The following is a 17,595-nucleotide window of genomic DNA, read 5'->3' as shown; positions in this document are numbered from 1 at the left end:
TGTATTTAATTAACTAAAAAAGCCAAAATGCTTGTGCAGCTTAAGCAATTCCTCTGTATGGCCAGGGTATTGTTATATGGTTGCTAGGGCGTTTAAGGTGGTTGCCAGTGGGTTGCTAGGCAGTTGCAATGGTATTAAACATGGTTGAAAGAGTTTTAGTAGCTGGTTTCTGTGGTAGTTTGGGTGGAGATGTTGATGCAGTGTTCCAGGTGGCTGTTAGGGTGTTACGACTCAGTTGCTAAGGTATCTTCGTTGCTAAGATGTTGCTGTGGCATCTTTGGTGGTTGCTGTGCAGGTTGCTACAGCATTCCAGGTGCTTACTAGGATACTGCTAAGTGGTTGCCATGGTATCTGGTAGTTGCTAGGGGGTTTGCTAGTGGAGTTGCTATGTATGTTCCAGGTAGTTGCTATGTGTTCGAGTTAGCGGATAAATAGCAGCAGAAAAAAAGGAAGAACATAAATTGGACTATAATAGTCTTGCACATTGCACAATTGCCTTTTATGTAATATAATGTGAATGTAAAGCAAAACAACAATAATAATAATAATAATAATAATAATTCAAGTCTTACAAGTAGGGATGTACAATAATATCTGAATAATATCAGTATCGGCAGATACTTTTTTTTAAAGATCGCCGATGTTCAGATTTGACTGATAGCTGAGCTTTTTAGTATCAACAATATTGACAGATATTTACATGAAAAGTATCGGGTATCGGCCGAGACCTCACGTATCAGTGCATCCCTAACCAATACACACACAGTAAACTTACACATTTATCGTTTGTCCTCTTGATCTTTTTCGTGGGCTGGTGGGTGTGGAGGGAAAGAAGAGGACACATTTAAGGACTTACAGTAATTCTGTAATTAGCATAATTAAAGAAGTCAATTAAGTCAACATTATTTAAGGAAATCAACACTACATTCAGTTCAAGTAGTTGGAATATTTGACATCAAACAAAATCATGTTTACATTTTATGAATATGTTTTATATGCATGTTTTGAACATACCTTCGCAGGATCTGAGGAGGCTCTTTCTAAAGAGGCTTTTCTGATCTCACCCCTGATAAAGTTATCCAAAACAGACTGGAACAGGTTCACCACCATGGGCACTTCGTCCTTCTTCTTCTGCCCGGCCAGGCTGGTCACTTTGCTCTTGTAACCCTGCAGCAGCCCTTTGTAGCTAACCTGGGGGTTCTGTTTGGCACAGGAGAAAGCAGATCAGGTTAAAATATATCCGGTAAAATGACAGTATGCACATTTTTACTCTTAACCCAAATGAAGTCAATCAGCCAAGACATCTCTGGCCAAACTAGCTGGAGATGCAGGTGGTTCATACTCACGGAGACGGAGTACATGCTTTTGATGGTGTCTCTGAACTGCGTGGTAGCTTTGAGGAAGATCTCTTCTGTCTCTGAGCGAACCTTCGCTTGTGAATGGAGATCATTCATCTGCGTTTGAACACACCAAGAACAGACCTAAAACTCACCGGCCACTTTATTAGAAACACTCCCTTGTGTTTACACTAACTGCCCACATTATCAGAAACACCCTCTTTGTGCCTACACTAACTGGCCACTTCATTAGAAACACCCACCCTGTACTTCCACTCACTGGCCACTTTATTAGAAACACCCACCTTGTGCTTCCACTGACTGGCCACTTTATTAGAAACACCCCCCTCATGAACCTGCTCTAAATGCAGGTTTGTGATATAAACTTCATCTCTGCCCTGATTTTCACAGACTCACCTGATTTCCCAGATACTCGTCCAGGTGGCGCAGCTCGTCGGAGTCCGTTATCTGTCGGTCCAGAAAGGCGTCCCACTGGTCCTGGACGCGCGTCCCCCGGCTGATCCGGATGGTGGGGTTACGGCGTTTGCGGTTGGGCAGAGTGGACACAGTGGTGGGATTGGGATAGTACGAGTGGGGGCTTCCATCTACAGGACAGCAACACAGTGAGTGAGACAGAAAAGAGTAACTCTGGACATGTTTGAGCCCACAAACTTACACTCGCCTCGTTCATCTCTCTCAGCGAGCGTCCTCGCCATGGTAACGCTCCCATCCTGAGGCGTCAGACGCTTCTTTTGGCCTTTCGGTAAAAACTTGGCAAAGAATGTAGTTCTGCAACATTCGTTAATGGGGAGGAAAAGTTAGACATGTAAAAGTTCAGTCTAAAAAAAATGATGTCAAACAGCTTTAAAGCACCAATTCAGCTCGGATTCAGAACATTCGGAATAAAAGTAGATTTATTCTGTAAATGAATAATAAGATAAATAAACATATATATGGCTGTAATTAGGTAAGGAGTTACTCACTTCTCTGGAGTGACCTGACTGGGCAGCACCAAGCTGCCTCTCTTACTGATCTTTGAGCCGTCTGGTTCTAAAGGCATCTGAAAGGAGAAGAGCCGTGTTATAATAACTATTCATCAGCAGGAGGAACTTTTCCTGGGATGGTTTTCTGGACACAGATCAGGATTATTTGGCCAGATTTCCTAAATGGCAATCTTAATTATATATCAGCTCCACTGACCGTATAGTTTCACTCTGTAGTTCTACAGTTACAGACTGTAGTCCATCTGTTTCTCTGATACTTTGTTACCCTGTTCTTCAGTGGTCAGGACCCCCATGGACCCTCACAGAGCAGGTACTATTTGGGTGGTGGATCATTCTCAGCACTGCAGTAACACTGACGTGGTGGTGGTGTGTTAGTGTGTGTTGCGCTGGTGCGAGTGGATCAGACACAGCAGTGCTGCTGGAGTTTTTAAACACTGTGTCCACTCTCTGTCCACTCTATTAGACACTCCTACCTTGTCGGTCCACCTTGTAGATGTAAAGTCAGAGACGATAGCTCATCTGCTGCTGCACAGTTTGTGTTGGTCATCCTCTAGTCCTTCATCAGTGGTCACAGGACGCTGCCCACAGGACGCTGTTGGCTGGATATTTTTGGTTGGTGGACTATTCTCAGTCCAGCAGTGACACTGAGGTGTTTAAAAACTCCAGCAGCACTGCTGTGTCTGATCCACTCAGACCAGCGCAACACACACTAACACACCACCACCACGTCAGTGTTACTGCAGTGCTGAGAATGACCCACCACCCAAATAGTACCTGCTCTGTGGGGGTCCATGGGGGTCCTGACCACTGAAGAACAGGGTAACAGAGTATGCAGAGAAACAGATGGACCACAGTCTGTAACTGTAGAACTACAGAGTGAAACTATACGGTCAGTGGAGCTGATAAAGTGGACAGTAAGTGTAGAAATAGGAAAACAGACCAAACTCTAACGCTGTGTATGGAAGGTTAGAGAGGTTAAAAGATTCTTCACTGCAGATCATTTTCGGTCTATGACTGAACTTAAACTGTGTCCAGAGAACCAAACCCTTTAAGGCTTGAGACCAAAACCTTCATCGGAGAACATCGTAGAGAACCAGACCGCAGGAGGAAAGTAAATGATTCAGTTATTAGGCACGAAAACGTCCTTTCAGACACCTTAGCGGTCGACACTCGGCCGCTCTCCACCTCCACACCGCTGACCCATGCTGAAACCGAGCGTGAGCTGAAGAAAAGCTGCACTTCCAGAGGAATAAGTGATGTTTTAGAACCGCTGTACGATTTATAAACAATGCACAGATGGTGTCGATCATGCTCGGACAGATTTAGAACAGATACATTAATATTACATAAACGTTCCCATCACCACTGGACAGTAAAAGCAGGGAGGTGAAAAGCCCACTGCATGCAGCCCTCCTTTTCACCCAACCTGTGACCTTTTTTGCTAAAAATGACCGTTTCTAACTCCTAATCAGGAAAATCTGTATATTTAAGCCCCTTAAATCCTAAGTTTCATAGTAAATCCAGAATAATTTGGACTATTTTCTGAACAATAAGCCTTAAAACTGAATAAGAAGAGCAGCTTAGGCTTCAAGGGGTTAAAATAAACCTGTAGGTAATGATTAGTTCAGGTTGTCCTACTTTGTGAGTTTAACAGGAAGACTAATGCTGTGTTTACGATGGTCCGGTGTAGCAGAGCAACTCAGTAGGTCCCTTTCATTTGCTATAGGAAGTGTTCTGTCTGTCACAGAAGCTGATTATTTTAGACCAAAAGGATCCAAAAAGAGAAGAATAAAGCTGCACAAACTTCAGTTCCTATTTCCGCCAGTTTCATATCTGAATTGTCTGTCTGCTGATATATTCCAGCGTCTGAGGCATAAAGCCAGTTTTAACACTACTTTTAACATTAACTTATGCAAATTTATCTGCCGAATGATGTGATGCTTTTCCTCAAAAGGTCAATCATGAAACTTTTGCTCTGCTTATCAAGCATCAACAAGCGACATTCCCATATAAGAACAGCAGCAAATGCCCAAAAATGTATATTAATATCATTGGTTGGACATTAATATAGTGAAATCTATATACAATCTAATCTACATACTGGACAATATTAGTTTAATGACACACTACACTGCCTTTATGATTTTTAAAAACATTATCAAAGCATTAATTCCATTAATGTTGACTTGGAAAGTCTCCCATAGCCGCACCGGACCAGCATAAACGCATCGTAAATGGTTAATAAAGTGGATCTGGGTGCGTTATGTGATAAAACAAATCAAATAGAGAAAGTCCACAATTACTGACATCTTTAGTAAAGATGAGCAAAAAACAACATGGACAAAACGACATTTCACTGCAAATAAGAGAAACCAAAACACATTTCAGTGAAGAGAAGCTTTTCATTGCGACCAAGGGTGCCAATAATTCTGGAGGCCGTGTTTCAGACTTTCAGCTTCACTGGGTGCAGCAGCGAGACGCTTTACTGTATACACGGCAAAAAATTACATCCTGGTACGTGAACTGATCTTAAATGTAGTCTATACGGCGAATGTTTATCCCAGTGAGTCTTGTACGCTTAGTATAAGATAAAGTTAAACTTATTTCGAGACATTTTCAGCTTGTTTTAAGTCATTTTATCATGTAAAATCCTCACTATGTTGGTGGTTGTCTTTAAAAAAAAACGTATCTGACAAGACAAGAAAAACAAGTCAATAATGTCCAGAAATACGTTGAATAATCTTATAATATTATTATAACCACATCAGAATGATAAATATTGGACATATTGACTAGATTTAACATGATTTCCTTTGATACCATTTTATGCTGTGTAGGAGCGTACAGTCCCACTCAGTGTGGTTAGCAAGTAAGACCATTTTGCTGTCACAAAGGCAAAGCTAACAATGCTAAGAATGCTAAGAATGCTAACAAAAAAGGTCAGAAACCCGCCGCTGCTGAAGAAGAACAAAGATAAAGCGCTCAGCCGTCTCAAGAGCCCGATTTCCTAGAAGACAACGAGATTTACGGCTGCAGAACATTCCAGTTTCCAGTACTCAAGCTGAGTGAGGGAACGTTAAAGGAACACGGTTCAGCGAAAAAATCCAATTTACACAGTCGCCCCTCCGGTCAGCCAAGACATGTTCGGTGTCCAGTTTGCCCTTTTTGGTGCTGCATAGAACCATCGTTAAAAAGGTTTTATATAGAACCATGTGCAACACATTCTCCATCCATCGCCATCATCATATGGTTCTACATAGCACCAAAAAGGGTTCTTCTATTGTTATGATGTCAAGCTTCTAACAACAGAAGAATCTTTTTTGGTGCTATACAGATCCACATGCAACACTGCAGAACCATTTCACCACGCAGAGAACCAGTTAAGCATGCAAATGCACCACTGCCTTTCTACTAAAGAACTAAAGAACCCTTGAAGAACCATCTTTTTTAACGTTGGAGCTGATGATTTATTTTAGAAACACTTTCTTGCAGCACTCTTAAAATCTGATAGCAAACAATAAATCAAACACTCCAACAGTATATAAATGGTTCTCTGTGGAGGCCACAGGACTGTAAACACCCCGTCCAGTCGTTTCATTCGGACTGAGTGAAATGACTGGATGGCCTAATGACCTCAAGACCTGCTCACACACACACACACACACACACACACACACACACACACACACACGTACACACACACACACACGCACAGCTGAAAAGCAGCGAGCTCGGTTCACAAGAACAGCAGAGGAAGTTCCACAGGTACCTACAGCAGCTCACACAGCTGAGGTAAAAAAGAAAAGAAAGACAGAAGCAGAAAAGGCTTTGAACAGAAAGAGGTCAGATAAAGCGAGAGGTCAAACCAGAGTGACCATCAGTGTGGAGAAACCTGAGGGAGCTGAAAGGCTGGAAAGGGGCTGCTGATTTTCTGTTAGACAGGTAATTATCTGTTTGATTCGTTTATGGGGAATTAGTTATTTTCCTGGATTACGTAGCCGACGTAGCTGCGTATGTAGCTACATTATGTACTAGGAGAGCCGGTTTCTGAGGAGTCTGGCCTCTTCCTGTTTCCCTCGTTATATAAAAACATGACTGCAAAACACTAGAGGGCGCCCGTGAGCGAGTCCTCAATAAATGGGGGTGAATAGAGTGCTGATTGTACTGCTACTGAGAGCTGACTGATTAAGATTACTGCTACTGAGTGCTGATTGGTTAACATTACTGCTACTGAGTGCTGATTGGTTAACATTACTGCTACTGAGTGCTGATTGGTTAACATTACTGATACTGAGTGCTGATTGGTTAGTATTACTGCTACTGAGTGCTGATTGGTTAGTATTATTGCTACGGAGTGCTGATTGGTTAGCATTACTGCTACTGAGTGCTGATTGGTTAGCATTACTGCTACTGAGCACTAATTGGTTAAGATTACTGCTCCGAGTGCTGACTGGTTAGCATTACTGCTACTGAGTGCTGATTGGTTAGTATTACTGCTACTGAGTGCTGATTGGTTAGCATTACTGCTACTGAGCACTGATTGGTTAAGATTACTGCTCCGAGTGCTGACTGGTTAGCGTTACTGCTACTGAGTGCTGATTGGTTAGTATTACTGCTACTGAGTGCTGATTGGTTAGCATTACTGCTACTGAGCACTGATTGGTTAAGATTACTGCTCCAAGTGCTGACTGGTTAGCGTTACTGCTACTGAGTGCTGATTGGTTAGCATTACTGCTACTGAGCACTGATTGGTTAAGATTACTGCTACTGAGCACTGACTGGTTAGCATTACTGCTACTGAGCGCTGACTGGTTAGCATTACTGCTACTGAGTGCTGACTGGTTAGCATTACTGCTAGTGAGTGCTGACTGGTTAGCATTACTGCTACTGAGTGCTGATTGGTTAGTATTACTGCTACTGAGTGCTGATTGGTTAGCATTACTGCTACTGAGTGCTGATTGGTTAGCGTTACTGCTACTGAGTGCTGATTGGTTAGTGTTACTGCTACTGAGTGCTGATTGGTTAAGATTACTGCTCTGAGCACTGACTGGTTAGCCTTTAATGATTACTTGCTACAGTAATTTATATATTAATTGTTGTTAAAGGGGAATTCCATTGATTTAAAAGTTTCCGTATAATTAAGTGTTTCAGACACAAACAAAGTCATTCAGTTTGGTTTCGCGTAAAATGCTGTTCTAGAGAAACTCGGAACTGTTCACAGTGGTGGTGATAGGAACCAGACGTCCACCTCTAAAAGCTCCCTCACAGAAAGTTCCTACATGAAATGGTTATGAATTCACTGCCTGATGACTGAGACACTGTTTTATGATAGTTTAGAGAACTTAAACTCCATTCATGATGGAGGGATACATGCAGGGCGCTGTGAGGCAAAATAGTCCCCAAAGAAAACTTATTATTTCAGATTTTCCACTATTTTCCATCATCAACATTCCATATAAGCTCAGAAGACTCGTGTAGGTTCACTGGTGGTTCTGGATAGTAAATAAAATGTCTATATTTGTGTTGTAGTCATGGCGACCCCTGGTTCCTATCACCACCACTGAAAAGACATCTGAACCATTTCACACCAAACCACTCTGAATCACTCTGATTACACCTCAGTGATTGAAGTAAGCAGAAATTTAGCAAAATTGGTGGAATTCCCCTTTAAATATATAAGAAAATAAGCAAGCAAGCAAGCAAGCCTCATAGCTCCAGTGCAGAACTAAAGAAGACTGAAACAGCGAACATGTCTCGGCTGACCGACTGTACTCTGGGTAAGGAGTGAACTGTGGAAATCTGATTTTTCACCAGACTGGCCCTTTAATCTGAAGGTGTGCATGCAGAGCCCCACTATCCTGCCCTGCCTGCTCGGGTTTGGGCTCATGCCGTCACCTGGGCTTCATGTAGCCCGACGGGGTCGCTGGTTCTGAAGGGCTCAGCGGGGCTGAGGGGGGGCAGGGGGAAGCTCCAGTACTCCAGGTCTCCGGCCTCCATGCCCTTTAGCATTAGGCCGCTGCGGGGGCGGGCCAGACGCCGCTTGTGCCTGGAGCGCCTGCGGCTACGCATCTTCACCTAGTGATGTGTGAACCACCGTTTCAGAAGCTACATCAACCACAGACGGTGAAGGAGGTTCGCAGTAATGGCTGAGGTTCATCCACAACAGTATCACTTACACATTCCAGTTCATACTTACAGACAAGTGAAGACCACATGCATGAAAATTTGGAGAAAAATCTAATGTGGCCAGTTTTTCCCCCTCTTAGCCCAAAGGTGATCAGCCAGGACATGTTTTACATTGCTTTACAATGATTTTGCAAACATTTTAGGCCTAAAACATATATTTTTAATCCATTAATGATAAGTAAATTGCTGCTGTCGGAGCAAAACCTCATATCTTCAAAACGGTAACTTTACAGGACAAGGAACAAACATACTTTACTTTAACGTATGTAAATGGAACCAGAGTTTTTTCCAAGTCGTTTTGGGTCGTTTCTTTTGGTCCATTCATCGTGAAATCTACATATAATGTAAAGGACAACAGGCATTTACAAATTATGCCAAAAACTGAAAAACGACAGAAAATGGATAAACGAGGTTTTGTTCCAACAGCAGCGAAATGGTAGTGACATATAGTATGGTAGTAAATAACATGGTGACCTCTGGTTCCTATCACCACCACTGTAAAGAAATCTGAGTCTCTAAAATCACATCAAACAACTCTGAATCACTCTGTTTACATCTTACACACTAAATTTTGCTGAAATTTCGAAAAAACAAAATCTAAGAATTCCCTTTCAAATGTCCTGAATGGGTCAGATCAGTTGGATTTATGAGAAAATGATACTTCATGGTTTCTTACAGGCATTTAGAGCTGAATTCCTGCAGATTTTCGAAATGTCTCAAGCTCAAGGGCGTGGCTTTGGAGCTCGCTCATTTATTCGAGTAGTGCACGTGTGGCAGCCTGAGGTTTCTCCAGCAGGGGGAGCTACTAGGACACAAGTTGCCTTTGTGTGAGTCATTTAAAGAGGAGAAACAGCCTCGAATGCATATTTCAGCTTTTTATATTTTCAGCTTTCGTTTTTTTTCATCTCTGTATTATATTCCTTAGCTAAAAACAGAACAGAAAGTGAGACCCCTCTGGTGGAGATGTGTAACTGCACGCAGAACATTCTGTAGCTGAACGGATAAATTAGACAACTGAAAGAGAACTCAGTCTAAACTCTGTGAAGGAGCGACTCTGAGGATGAGAGTGAATTATCTACTATTGTATCACATCTTCATCAGTGTGATGTTGATTCTGAGATCATTTGAGGCCGAAACATCGAGCCGGACCTTCTTTTAGAGTCTGAGTGTGATGTTAATACGTAAAGACGTACGACGTGGAGTGAAAAACTCCTGCAAGTCTATTAGAGATTATTTAACAGCTCCACAGGTTTGAGGCAATGCTCAGAACCAAAGAATGTCTTGGCTGATCAAGCACATTTGGAGTGAGGGGGGGAGAACTGGAGACTGTTTGTGATGCGCATCAGTCCTCCTGTTGTACAATACCTCGTTCTTAGACGGAGAGGAATTGTCTGACTCAGAGGAGCTGAACTTGGACAGGTTCTCCAAAGACATGGAGATCCCTCGACTCCTAAAATCAGAAAAAAAACGATAGAGCGCAGGAGATTAGCCACAAAAACATGAAGAAACACCGAGAGACTTTTAAAGTGAATGGAAGAAAAAAGGTATGAAGATCCCTGAGATGAGGAGTTCTTACTTTAAGCTTTTTTGGTCCTTCAAACCGGATCTGTCAGGCAGCAAAATCTCGCTCCGTCTCTCCTTCCACTTCTCCACCTTCTCCTTCATGGTGGACGGTTTGGAGTAGCGCTGCAGAGGTGCTGTGTTGGAGGCCTCGTCCTGAATGGGCTGGGCCAACTTCGGGCCACTGTTCAGATCTAGAGTGCCCTGACGAGTTGGGGCTGGAGAGGGAGACTCGTTCTCTTTATCTCTCCTCTCTTTCTCTCCTCTCTCCCTCTGTCTCTGCATGCTAACTTGTTCTTGACCATTGAATTTCCCTGAAGGATCCTCAGTGCTGGCGGAGACATGGCTGCTGTTCTCCTCCACGCTCTTGTTACCTGGTGAGACGGTCTGGTTGGGCAGTGAGGGCAGAGGCTTTGTTTTACCACCAGGGGGCAGCGTTACCTCCTCCTTCCTCTCTCCCATCCCTGGGCTGCCCTTAGCGGCTTCCGCCTCTCTCAGCTTGGCGTCCTCTGCACGCCTGAGAGAAAAACACAACCAATTAGTGAGTAACTCTGAGGTAGCATACCTTTAAAACTTGGACGTAAACAAAAATGTTTTTGGTGTTTTTGATAGTTCTGTTCCTCATTTAAAGGAGTTTTTACACAAAAATAAAATTTTACATGAATTTCCACTTTTGCCATGCCACAAAGACAAAATCTTCATACGTTTGCTACAAACTATGAAAAAAAACAACCAAAAAACAGCATGGACAGACATAAGCAAAAAATCGATATGTGGCTAAAAGGGTCCTTGGAGTCAAAAAGATTTTTCAAATTTCTTTTTCCCCCAAAAAGATTTTACAAAAAGATTTCTACTCATTTTCACTCATTCTGCTACAGATTTATTACTCATTTTGCCAGTTTTTGCTTAAATGTTTTTCCATTAACCGATTTTGCTGATGCATTGTTTGCTTTCAGAATCGCTATTTTGCTTCTAACTTTTGGCACTTTTAGCAGGGGGCGGGGCTTAGAAGAGGGCATTGATCTGCACTTTCTATTGGTCTGATTTGGACTGACAGATCCATCGACATAATTTGAAGCAAATATATGAAGATTTTGGCCTGTATTTGTGGAAACGGTGACTATTGACATCCAGTGTTTCTTAGCACCGTTAGCCTAGCAGCTTCAATTCTTAGCCACGCCCACTCCACGATCCGTGATCTGCCTTGACCGTAGCAGAGCACTCCGTTCTGAGTGTAGTATTGCCAGAGAGGACCGTGCTCATGGATTTTATAATTTTATAATTTTATTCCAAACTTTTGGCACAAAATTAACTCAAAATTAACTAATTAATATTTGGGTGACTATTGACTATCAGTGTTTGTTAGCAACATTAACCTAGCAGCTCCAGTTCTAAACTAAAGAAGCAAACTTGTTTGGGCTGATTTGTTTTTCTCCACCGAAACATTCCTTTGAGGATTAACAGCAAAGATTTCAACACTGAACAGTTGCTAGTTCAGTACACTAGGTGGCGCAGTGTGTGTGCTTTACTCTCCAGTCGAGCAGCGAGAAGAAGTCTAGCTGTTCACTCACAACAGCACAAAGCAGAGTCTGTCTCACTAAGCAGGGTTTCTTGCTTATCCAGCTAACTTTAAGCTTAGACTGATCTAAACCTGGACTGTCTGTCACAGCGGAGAACCACCTTTAACTGGGATAGATTACCACAGTGCTGCACGCCTGACCTGCTCCAGGGCTGACTAAGTTAAGGGAGTAAATCTGAAAAGTACGCTCTTAAAGATGGTTCTTCAAGGGTTCTTTAGTAAAGCGAATGGTTCTATATAGAAGAAGAACTCGAAGAACCCTTTGCGAGATTAAATGGTTCTTTGCATCATGGAATGGTTCTTCAGATCAGTGGAGAATGTGCTGTAGATGGTTCTATATAGAACCTTTTTCTGTATAGCACGAAAAAGCTCTTCTATTGTTACAAGCTTGACATACTAACAGAACCCTCTTTGGCGCTATATAGAACCCTTTTCAAAAAGTTTCTATATAGAACCATCTACAGCACATCCTCCATCAGTCTGAAGAAGAACCATTTAATGATGCAAAGAACCATTTAATCTCGCAATGGGTTCTCCGAGTTCTTCTTCTATACAGAACCATTCCCTTTACTAAAGAACCCTTTGAAGAACCATCACTGAAGAGTGTAGTGTGACATCATAAGGACTGAAGAACTCTTTTTGGTGCTACACTGAACCATTTTCAAAAGGTTCCATATAAAAGCATATACACCACATATTCGTCAGCAATCTGAAGAACCATTTCACTATGCAAAGAACCATTTAAGCATGCAAATGGCTCTATATAGATCTCATGGTTCTAAATAGAACCATTTCCTTTACTAAAAACCCTTGAGGAACCATCTTTTTTTAAGAGTGTTGTTATAAATATTGACAATGTACCTTCAAAAGCTGAACTTCAGCTAGTTTAATGATATGAATGACTCTAATGTTCTCATCCTGTACAAATTAGCAGGTTCCAGGTAATTAGTAGGGCACTAGAACCTGTAAACTGTGTAAGTTATTACTGTATCCAACTTCCAAATGAGTGTGATGAACCTTGAGAATCGGAACCGTGGCTTTAAACTTCGACCAAGCGTAGCGTTAAACTTGTTCCTTCTTACCTCCTGCGTTCGGCGGTCTTCTGCAGCTGCTGCAGCTTTCGGAGGCTCTCTCTCTGGCGGAGATACTCGGTTCTCCGATGAGACTCTCTCCAGGCCATCTGGATCACTGAGGCTGCCCTGCAGCGCGTCGACTCACAGTAACCACGCCAGGACCGCTGCAATAAAACATCCCCGATCACTATATACATACATACATACATACATACATACATACATACATACATACGTACCACCTGTCACTGTTCACACATTAAACACTCATTACATCGAGTTGACGTTAGTGTGGTGACAAATTAGCCGCTGGCTTTTCCAACCTGTCTAGTTTTGTTTAGCTACAACAACACAGTCCAGCTCAGTAGTGTAGCATTTTAAAGCTGAAACTCAAGTTTTAGTAGTGACATCACACAAATACACAACATACAGCTACGGATCCTCCATTAAATTACATAGGACTTCTGACAGCATTCATCAGCAGCGTTCATGTGAGGACATCAGCAGTCGGCGCTGTACTGGTCAGCTGTAGTGTTGGCTTGTTAGCTCATCTGAAGAGGCAGCCCTCATAACATCTGTAACAAACACTAGAAGTCAATAGTCACCCAAATCTTCTCCGTAAATACATCCACAACAACCTCTCTCAACCTGCTCAAACCGCATCCAGGTCTTCATTAGGGTGGTGCAGAGTTGCAGATGTGGTTAATGACGTACCATAAACTGAAAACATTAATAAATCTTTGCTGTGTAGCTGAATGCACGGGTCAGTCACTTTAGACTACAGTGCCAAACTCGGCCTCCCTCACAGAATCCGACTCCACTTCACATTAGAGCTGCTTGATTATGAAAAATCCTAAAAGCAATGATATTGATATATTGAGATGATGATTATTTAACATGATTACTTCTGAAACATCATGCATTTACTGAACTTTTTAACATATACAACTTTTTAACAGTGGATTTTTAATTGAAAACGAAAATTTTAAATGTAAAACAATATATAAATAAACAAAATAAATAATATATAAATATATACGTTTAAATCAATGACAACAAATAATTAATAAAAATAAATATGATAAAAATAAGTAAGATCAACTATGCTGTAGTGACTTCCACTCCTACTACTAAACATATAATAAAAATTATAATAAATAAAATAAATGACACAAGTAAATTAGATGAGTTTGGGCTTTTAGGGAGGGGCGATGTACAGAAAGAGAGACAAAATGAAAACATCATGACGAACAAAAATCGTTTTCTCTCGATTATTTTGTTTTCATAATTGCTGGAAGCCAAAATCATTCAAGAAAATAAAATTCAATTAATCGTCCAGCTCTACTTCACACTCACTCACGGATTACAGTGATTATTTAAGCTGTATCTTTTTAGAAACTTACTTCAAGATTTACAGTTATTTTTCAACGGAAATAACAAGACGTGATCTGTATCGTCCATGTTGTCTGAAGTCACTGACCCATGCATTCTGCTACAGGGTGAGGTTTGAAGAAGTCTGAAGGACCTTGATGAAGACCTGGATGTGGTTTGAGCTGAGAGAAGTTTTGTAGATGCATTCACAGAAGAGATTTGGGTGACTACTGACTTCTAGTGTTAGTGAGCTACATTAGCCTTGTAGCTCCAGCGCTACATCGTGGGAAAGTGGGAAAAAATGTGTAAATGAAATTTTTCGCATTGTGCTGCTGAGTGAAGCACTGCTTCAGAGCGTGTATCAGCACCTGCAGGGTTATGATGGCCTTCCGCTTCATCAGGAAGTGTTTCCTCGTCAGACAGGCACGGAACCATCTCTGCAGGATGAGGATACGGCGCATCACTTCCCTGTAGAGGGTTTCCTGGAGCTTCTGTCTGTCCACCTCCTTCAGAAACACCTGTGGAGAGAGACAGGTCACAGGTTATAGACAAAAGAACGAGGGGTTTATTCGAATGGTCAATCTGAGCACACAGCTGTCCAGGTGGGAACCTTGGTCTTGCCGATCTGGAAGCTGGAGTCGTCTAGGCCGGTTTTGCGCAGCAGGTTAGTGATGTCCTTCTGGGGTGTGGAGGGATTTTTCGGCAGCAGAACCCTAAACTCATCTGTGAACTCCTGTTGGAAACGATAGGTGTTGAAACTTTTAACACTGTTTAGAAGCATCTTCAGCAGTCTAGGCCCAGTCCCAATTCTTCTTTTCAGCCCTACCCCTTGTTTTCGAGTGTTGCCCCTTGGAACTGAGTTACAGGGTAGTGGTTGAGATCTTCCCTCTGAAATGGGACCCTCAAATAAAAAGAGCATCACTTCATTAACAGCTACCAGCGCTGCTCTGTAGGAGACCCTGCCAGTCTGCAGTGACAGCAGAGGAGGGTAAAGTTCAGCTCCTCTCTGCTGGGCTTTAGTTACATTTAGGGCATCATATGATCTTCAAAGAGGGGGGCAATTATTTATTATCACCCACCCCTAATTCTTCAGTGATATGAAGCTGAAGTCAGATATTCACCAGCTTCTTGTTTGAATTTTCCTGTTCCACCTTAAATGGAGCAGCAGTTCTGACACTTGTGGCACCAGAATGTAACTGCTGGACTATTTAAGGTGGAACGGGAAATTTCACTAGCTAGCTACCGAGACGTCAGCGCTACTAGCATTTTTTATGCTTGTTATGAAGAAAAGGACCAAAATACACTGAAACGACATTAAACTAAGATAATGTTTATCGTAATTTTTTAACAGAGAAAATTCTCACATTTGTGGGTTTCTTTGGTCTCTTGTTCTCCGTCTTGCCAGTTTTCCTTTTTTTCTCATAACTCTCTGTTTGGAGTCTCTGAAAAACCTCCGTTTAGAGGGTCATGTAGCTCTAACACTTCACCCCCCCCTCTATCTCAACAACAATCAGGACACCCTACCCCTGGACGTGAGGGGTAGGGCTGAGTGGTAGGGGCGAGGGGTGAAATGGGACTGGGCCTAGATTTCCATTCACTTCACTTAGTGAGTATGAAACAAGCATGCAACAGCTTTAACATCAAGAGGACAGGTGTGCAAGATTACCTTGAAGGTGTACTTGGCTCCGTATCCGGACCTCTTGATGCGAACCGTCTCCAACATACCTGTGTACCTCATCTGCTTAAGGACGAGATCTTCATCAAACTGCATTTCCCTCTGAAAACACACGGTTCAAACACAGTCAACTAAAGGAAGCTGTGTAAATCATGAAGCCTCGATTCTGAGGAGAACTCCACTCTACCTTCTCCGCGTTGGACCTGATGCAGCGGACGAAGAACGGCTCTGCTTTCTTCAGCGTGTCCAGCAGCCTGACCAGAGACGTCTGCACGACACGAGACATTACAGCACGTATTGATTTGCCCATCAGTGTCCATTAAGTCCCACCAGCATTAGCACATCAGCAACCTCAGCGTCTGAACCTTCCCTCTCATTTAACTGCGCTGCTACAGAGGCTCTCAAGCAAAGATGGAAAACACATTCTGCAGGTCGAGGACTGATGAGCCCTGCAGAGAAGTGGACTAGGAGTAGTTTCCACTGGGGCAGTTCTCAAAATCTAGCCCTCCTTACCTGTTTCCATAGTTACGCTACACCAATTTCCATGGATACGCTACACACGTTTCCATGTTTAAGCTACACTCATTTCCATAATAATGCTACAACTATTTCTATGGCTATGGTACACCTGTTTCCATGGTTATTGTAGACCTGTTTCCATGGTTATGCTACACCCAATTCTATAATTACGCTACACCATTTCCATAATTACACTACACCTGTCTGTTTCCATGGTTACAACATGTTTACCATAATTACCTGTTTCCTACAGTTACGCTACACCTGTCTGTTTCCATGGTTACACTCAACCATTTCCATAATTACCTGTTTCCATCCCCAATTCTATAACTACGCTACAAACCATCTCTATAACTACGCTATAACTACTCTTGTTTCCATGGTTACACTACATCCACTCTCACGGTCGGGCTACAGCCATTTGATGATTATGCTACGGCCGTTTCTATGGTTACACAACACCTGCGTGAAAGTGAATAACGTGAACACATGAAAGTTATTAGCCATAAATCAGTATAAATCAAACGGAGTCACTGATACTAGTTTCAGTTCTGTTTTTTCTGTTAGCACGTTTACTCGAGTCGTTCTTTTAATCTTCTACTTTTCTTCCACCTCTGGCTCCTCCCACTCCCGAAACCACACCCACGCTCCTGCCAGCATGACCAACCTGAAACTGGGCGCTGATGCTGGGAGGCTTCTTCTTCTTGTGAAGGTGCAGAAGAGACCTGGTGTCTCGATTATGCAGGTTGAGATCCACAATGAGCTTCAGAGAGCGAGAGTCGATCAGGTTCTGCCCGGGATCAGAAAGAGGGAGAACAGAGCGCTACTCAGTCTGGACAGTGAGGAGAGACGGATCTTAGAGGAACAGTTCGGTGAAAAAAAATATATATTTCGGGTTCTTTAGTGAAGACAATGGTTCCATATAGAACCATGAACACTCAAAGAACCATCTGTATGCTTAAATGGTTCTCTGAATGGTGAAATCGCTCTTTGGACAGATGGAGACTGTGTTGTATACGGTTCTATATAGCCCTGAAAAGTGTTGTTCTACTGTTACGATGTCAAGCTTGTAAGCTCTTTTTGGTGCCATACAGAACCATTTCACCATGCAAATGGTTCTTTAACTGTTCATAGTTCTATACAGAACCACTGTCTTTCTTAAAGAACCATCTTTAAGAGTGTATGTCTTGGCTGATCAACTGTTTTTGGGACTGGTACTGACGATTACAGTAGAAACGTACCTTAGGAATGAGCTGCTTGTGTTTGTTAGCCCGGTTCTTCCTGGCGAGGG

At 42.4% G+C, this 17,595-nt stretch overlaps 1 protein-coding gene across 4 annotated transcripts in view; it reads right to left on the bottom strand.

The window, feature by feature from the left end:
• myo9b (myosin IXb) overlaps positions 1 to 17,595 on the bottom strand; it is a 79,364-nt gene that overhangs the window by 12,754 nt on the left and 49,015 nt on the right. For 3 of the 4 annotated variants that reach the window (XM_036596148.1, XM_036596150.1, XM_036596151.1), the window contains 15 exons: positions 17,546 to 17,585; positions 16,972 to 17,094; positions 15,973 to 16,053; positions 15,777 to 15,887; positions 14,721 to 14,843; positions 14,479 to 14,628; positions 12,749 to 12,903; positions 10,104 to 10,604; positions 9,893 to 9,977; positions 2,321 to 2,397; positions 2,014 to 2,126; positions 1,755 to 1,942; positions 1,347 to 1,454; positions 1,015 to 1,200; positions 776 to 811 (listed from right to left, as the gene is read on the bottom strand). In XM_036596148.1, the coding sequence (XP_036452041.1) occupies positions 776 to 811; positions 1,015 to 1,200; positions 1,347 to 1,454; positions 1,755 to 1,942; positions 2,014 to 2,126; positions 2,321 to 2,397; positions 9,893 to 9,977; positions 10,104 to 10,604; positions 12,749 to 12,903; positions 14,479 to 14,628; positions 14,721 to 14,843; positions 15,777 to 15,887; positions 15,973 to 16,053; positions 16,972 to 17,094; positions 17,546 to 17,585 (2,077 nt within the window). The remainder of the gene's footprint in view (positions 1 to 775; positions 812 to 1,014; positions 1,201 to 1,346; positions 1,455 to 1,754; positions 1,943 to 2,013; positions 2,127 to 2,320; positions 2,398 to 9,892; positions 9,978 to 10,103; positions 10,605 to 12,748; positions 12,904 to 14,478; positions 14,629 to 14,720; positions 14,844 to 15,776; positions 15,888 to 15,972; positions 16,054 to 16,971; positions 17,095 to 17,545; positions 17,586 to 17,595) is intronic. The other variant, XM_036596149.1, reaches the window with a different exon arrangement.

Source organism: Colossoma macropomum, unplaced genomic scaffold, assembly GCF_904425465.1.
Source record: "Colossoma macropomum unplaced genomic scaffold, Colossoma_macropomum, whole genome shotgun sequence".
In the NCBI taxonomy this organism is placed as follows: Eukaryota; Metazoa; Chordata; class Actinopteri; order Characiformes; family Serrasalmidae; genus Colossoma; species Colossoma macropomum.
The sequence above is the reverse complement of the archived record's forward strand: the minus strand, read 5'-3'. Positions and strand labels throughout refer to the sequence as shown.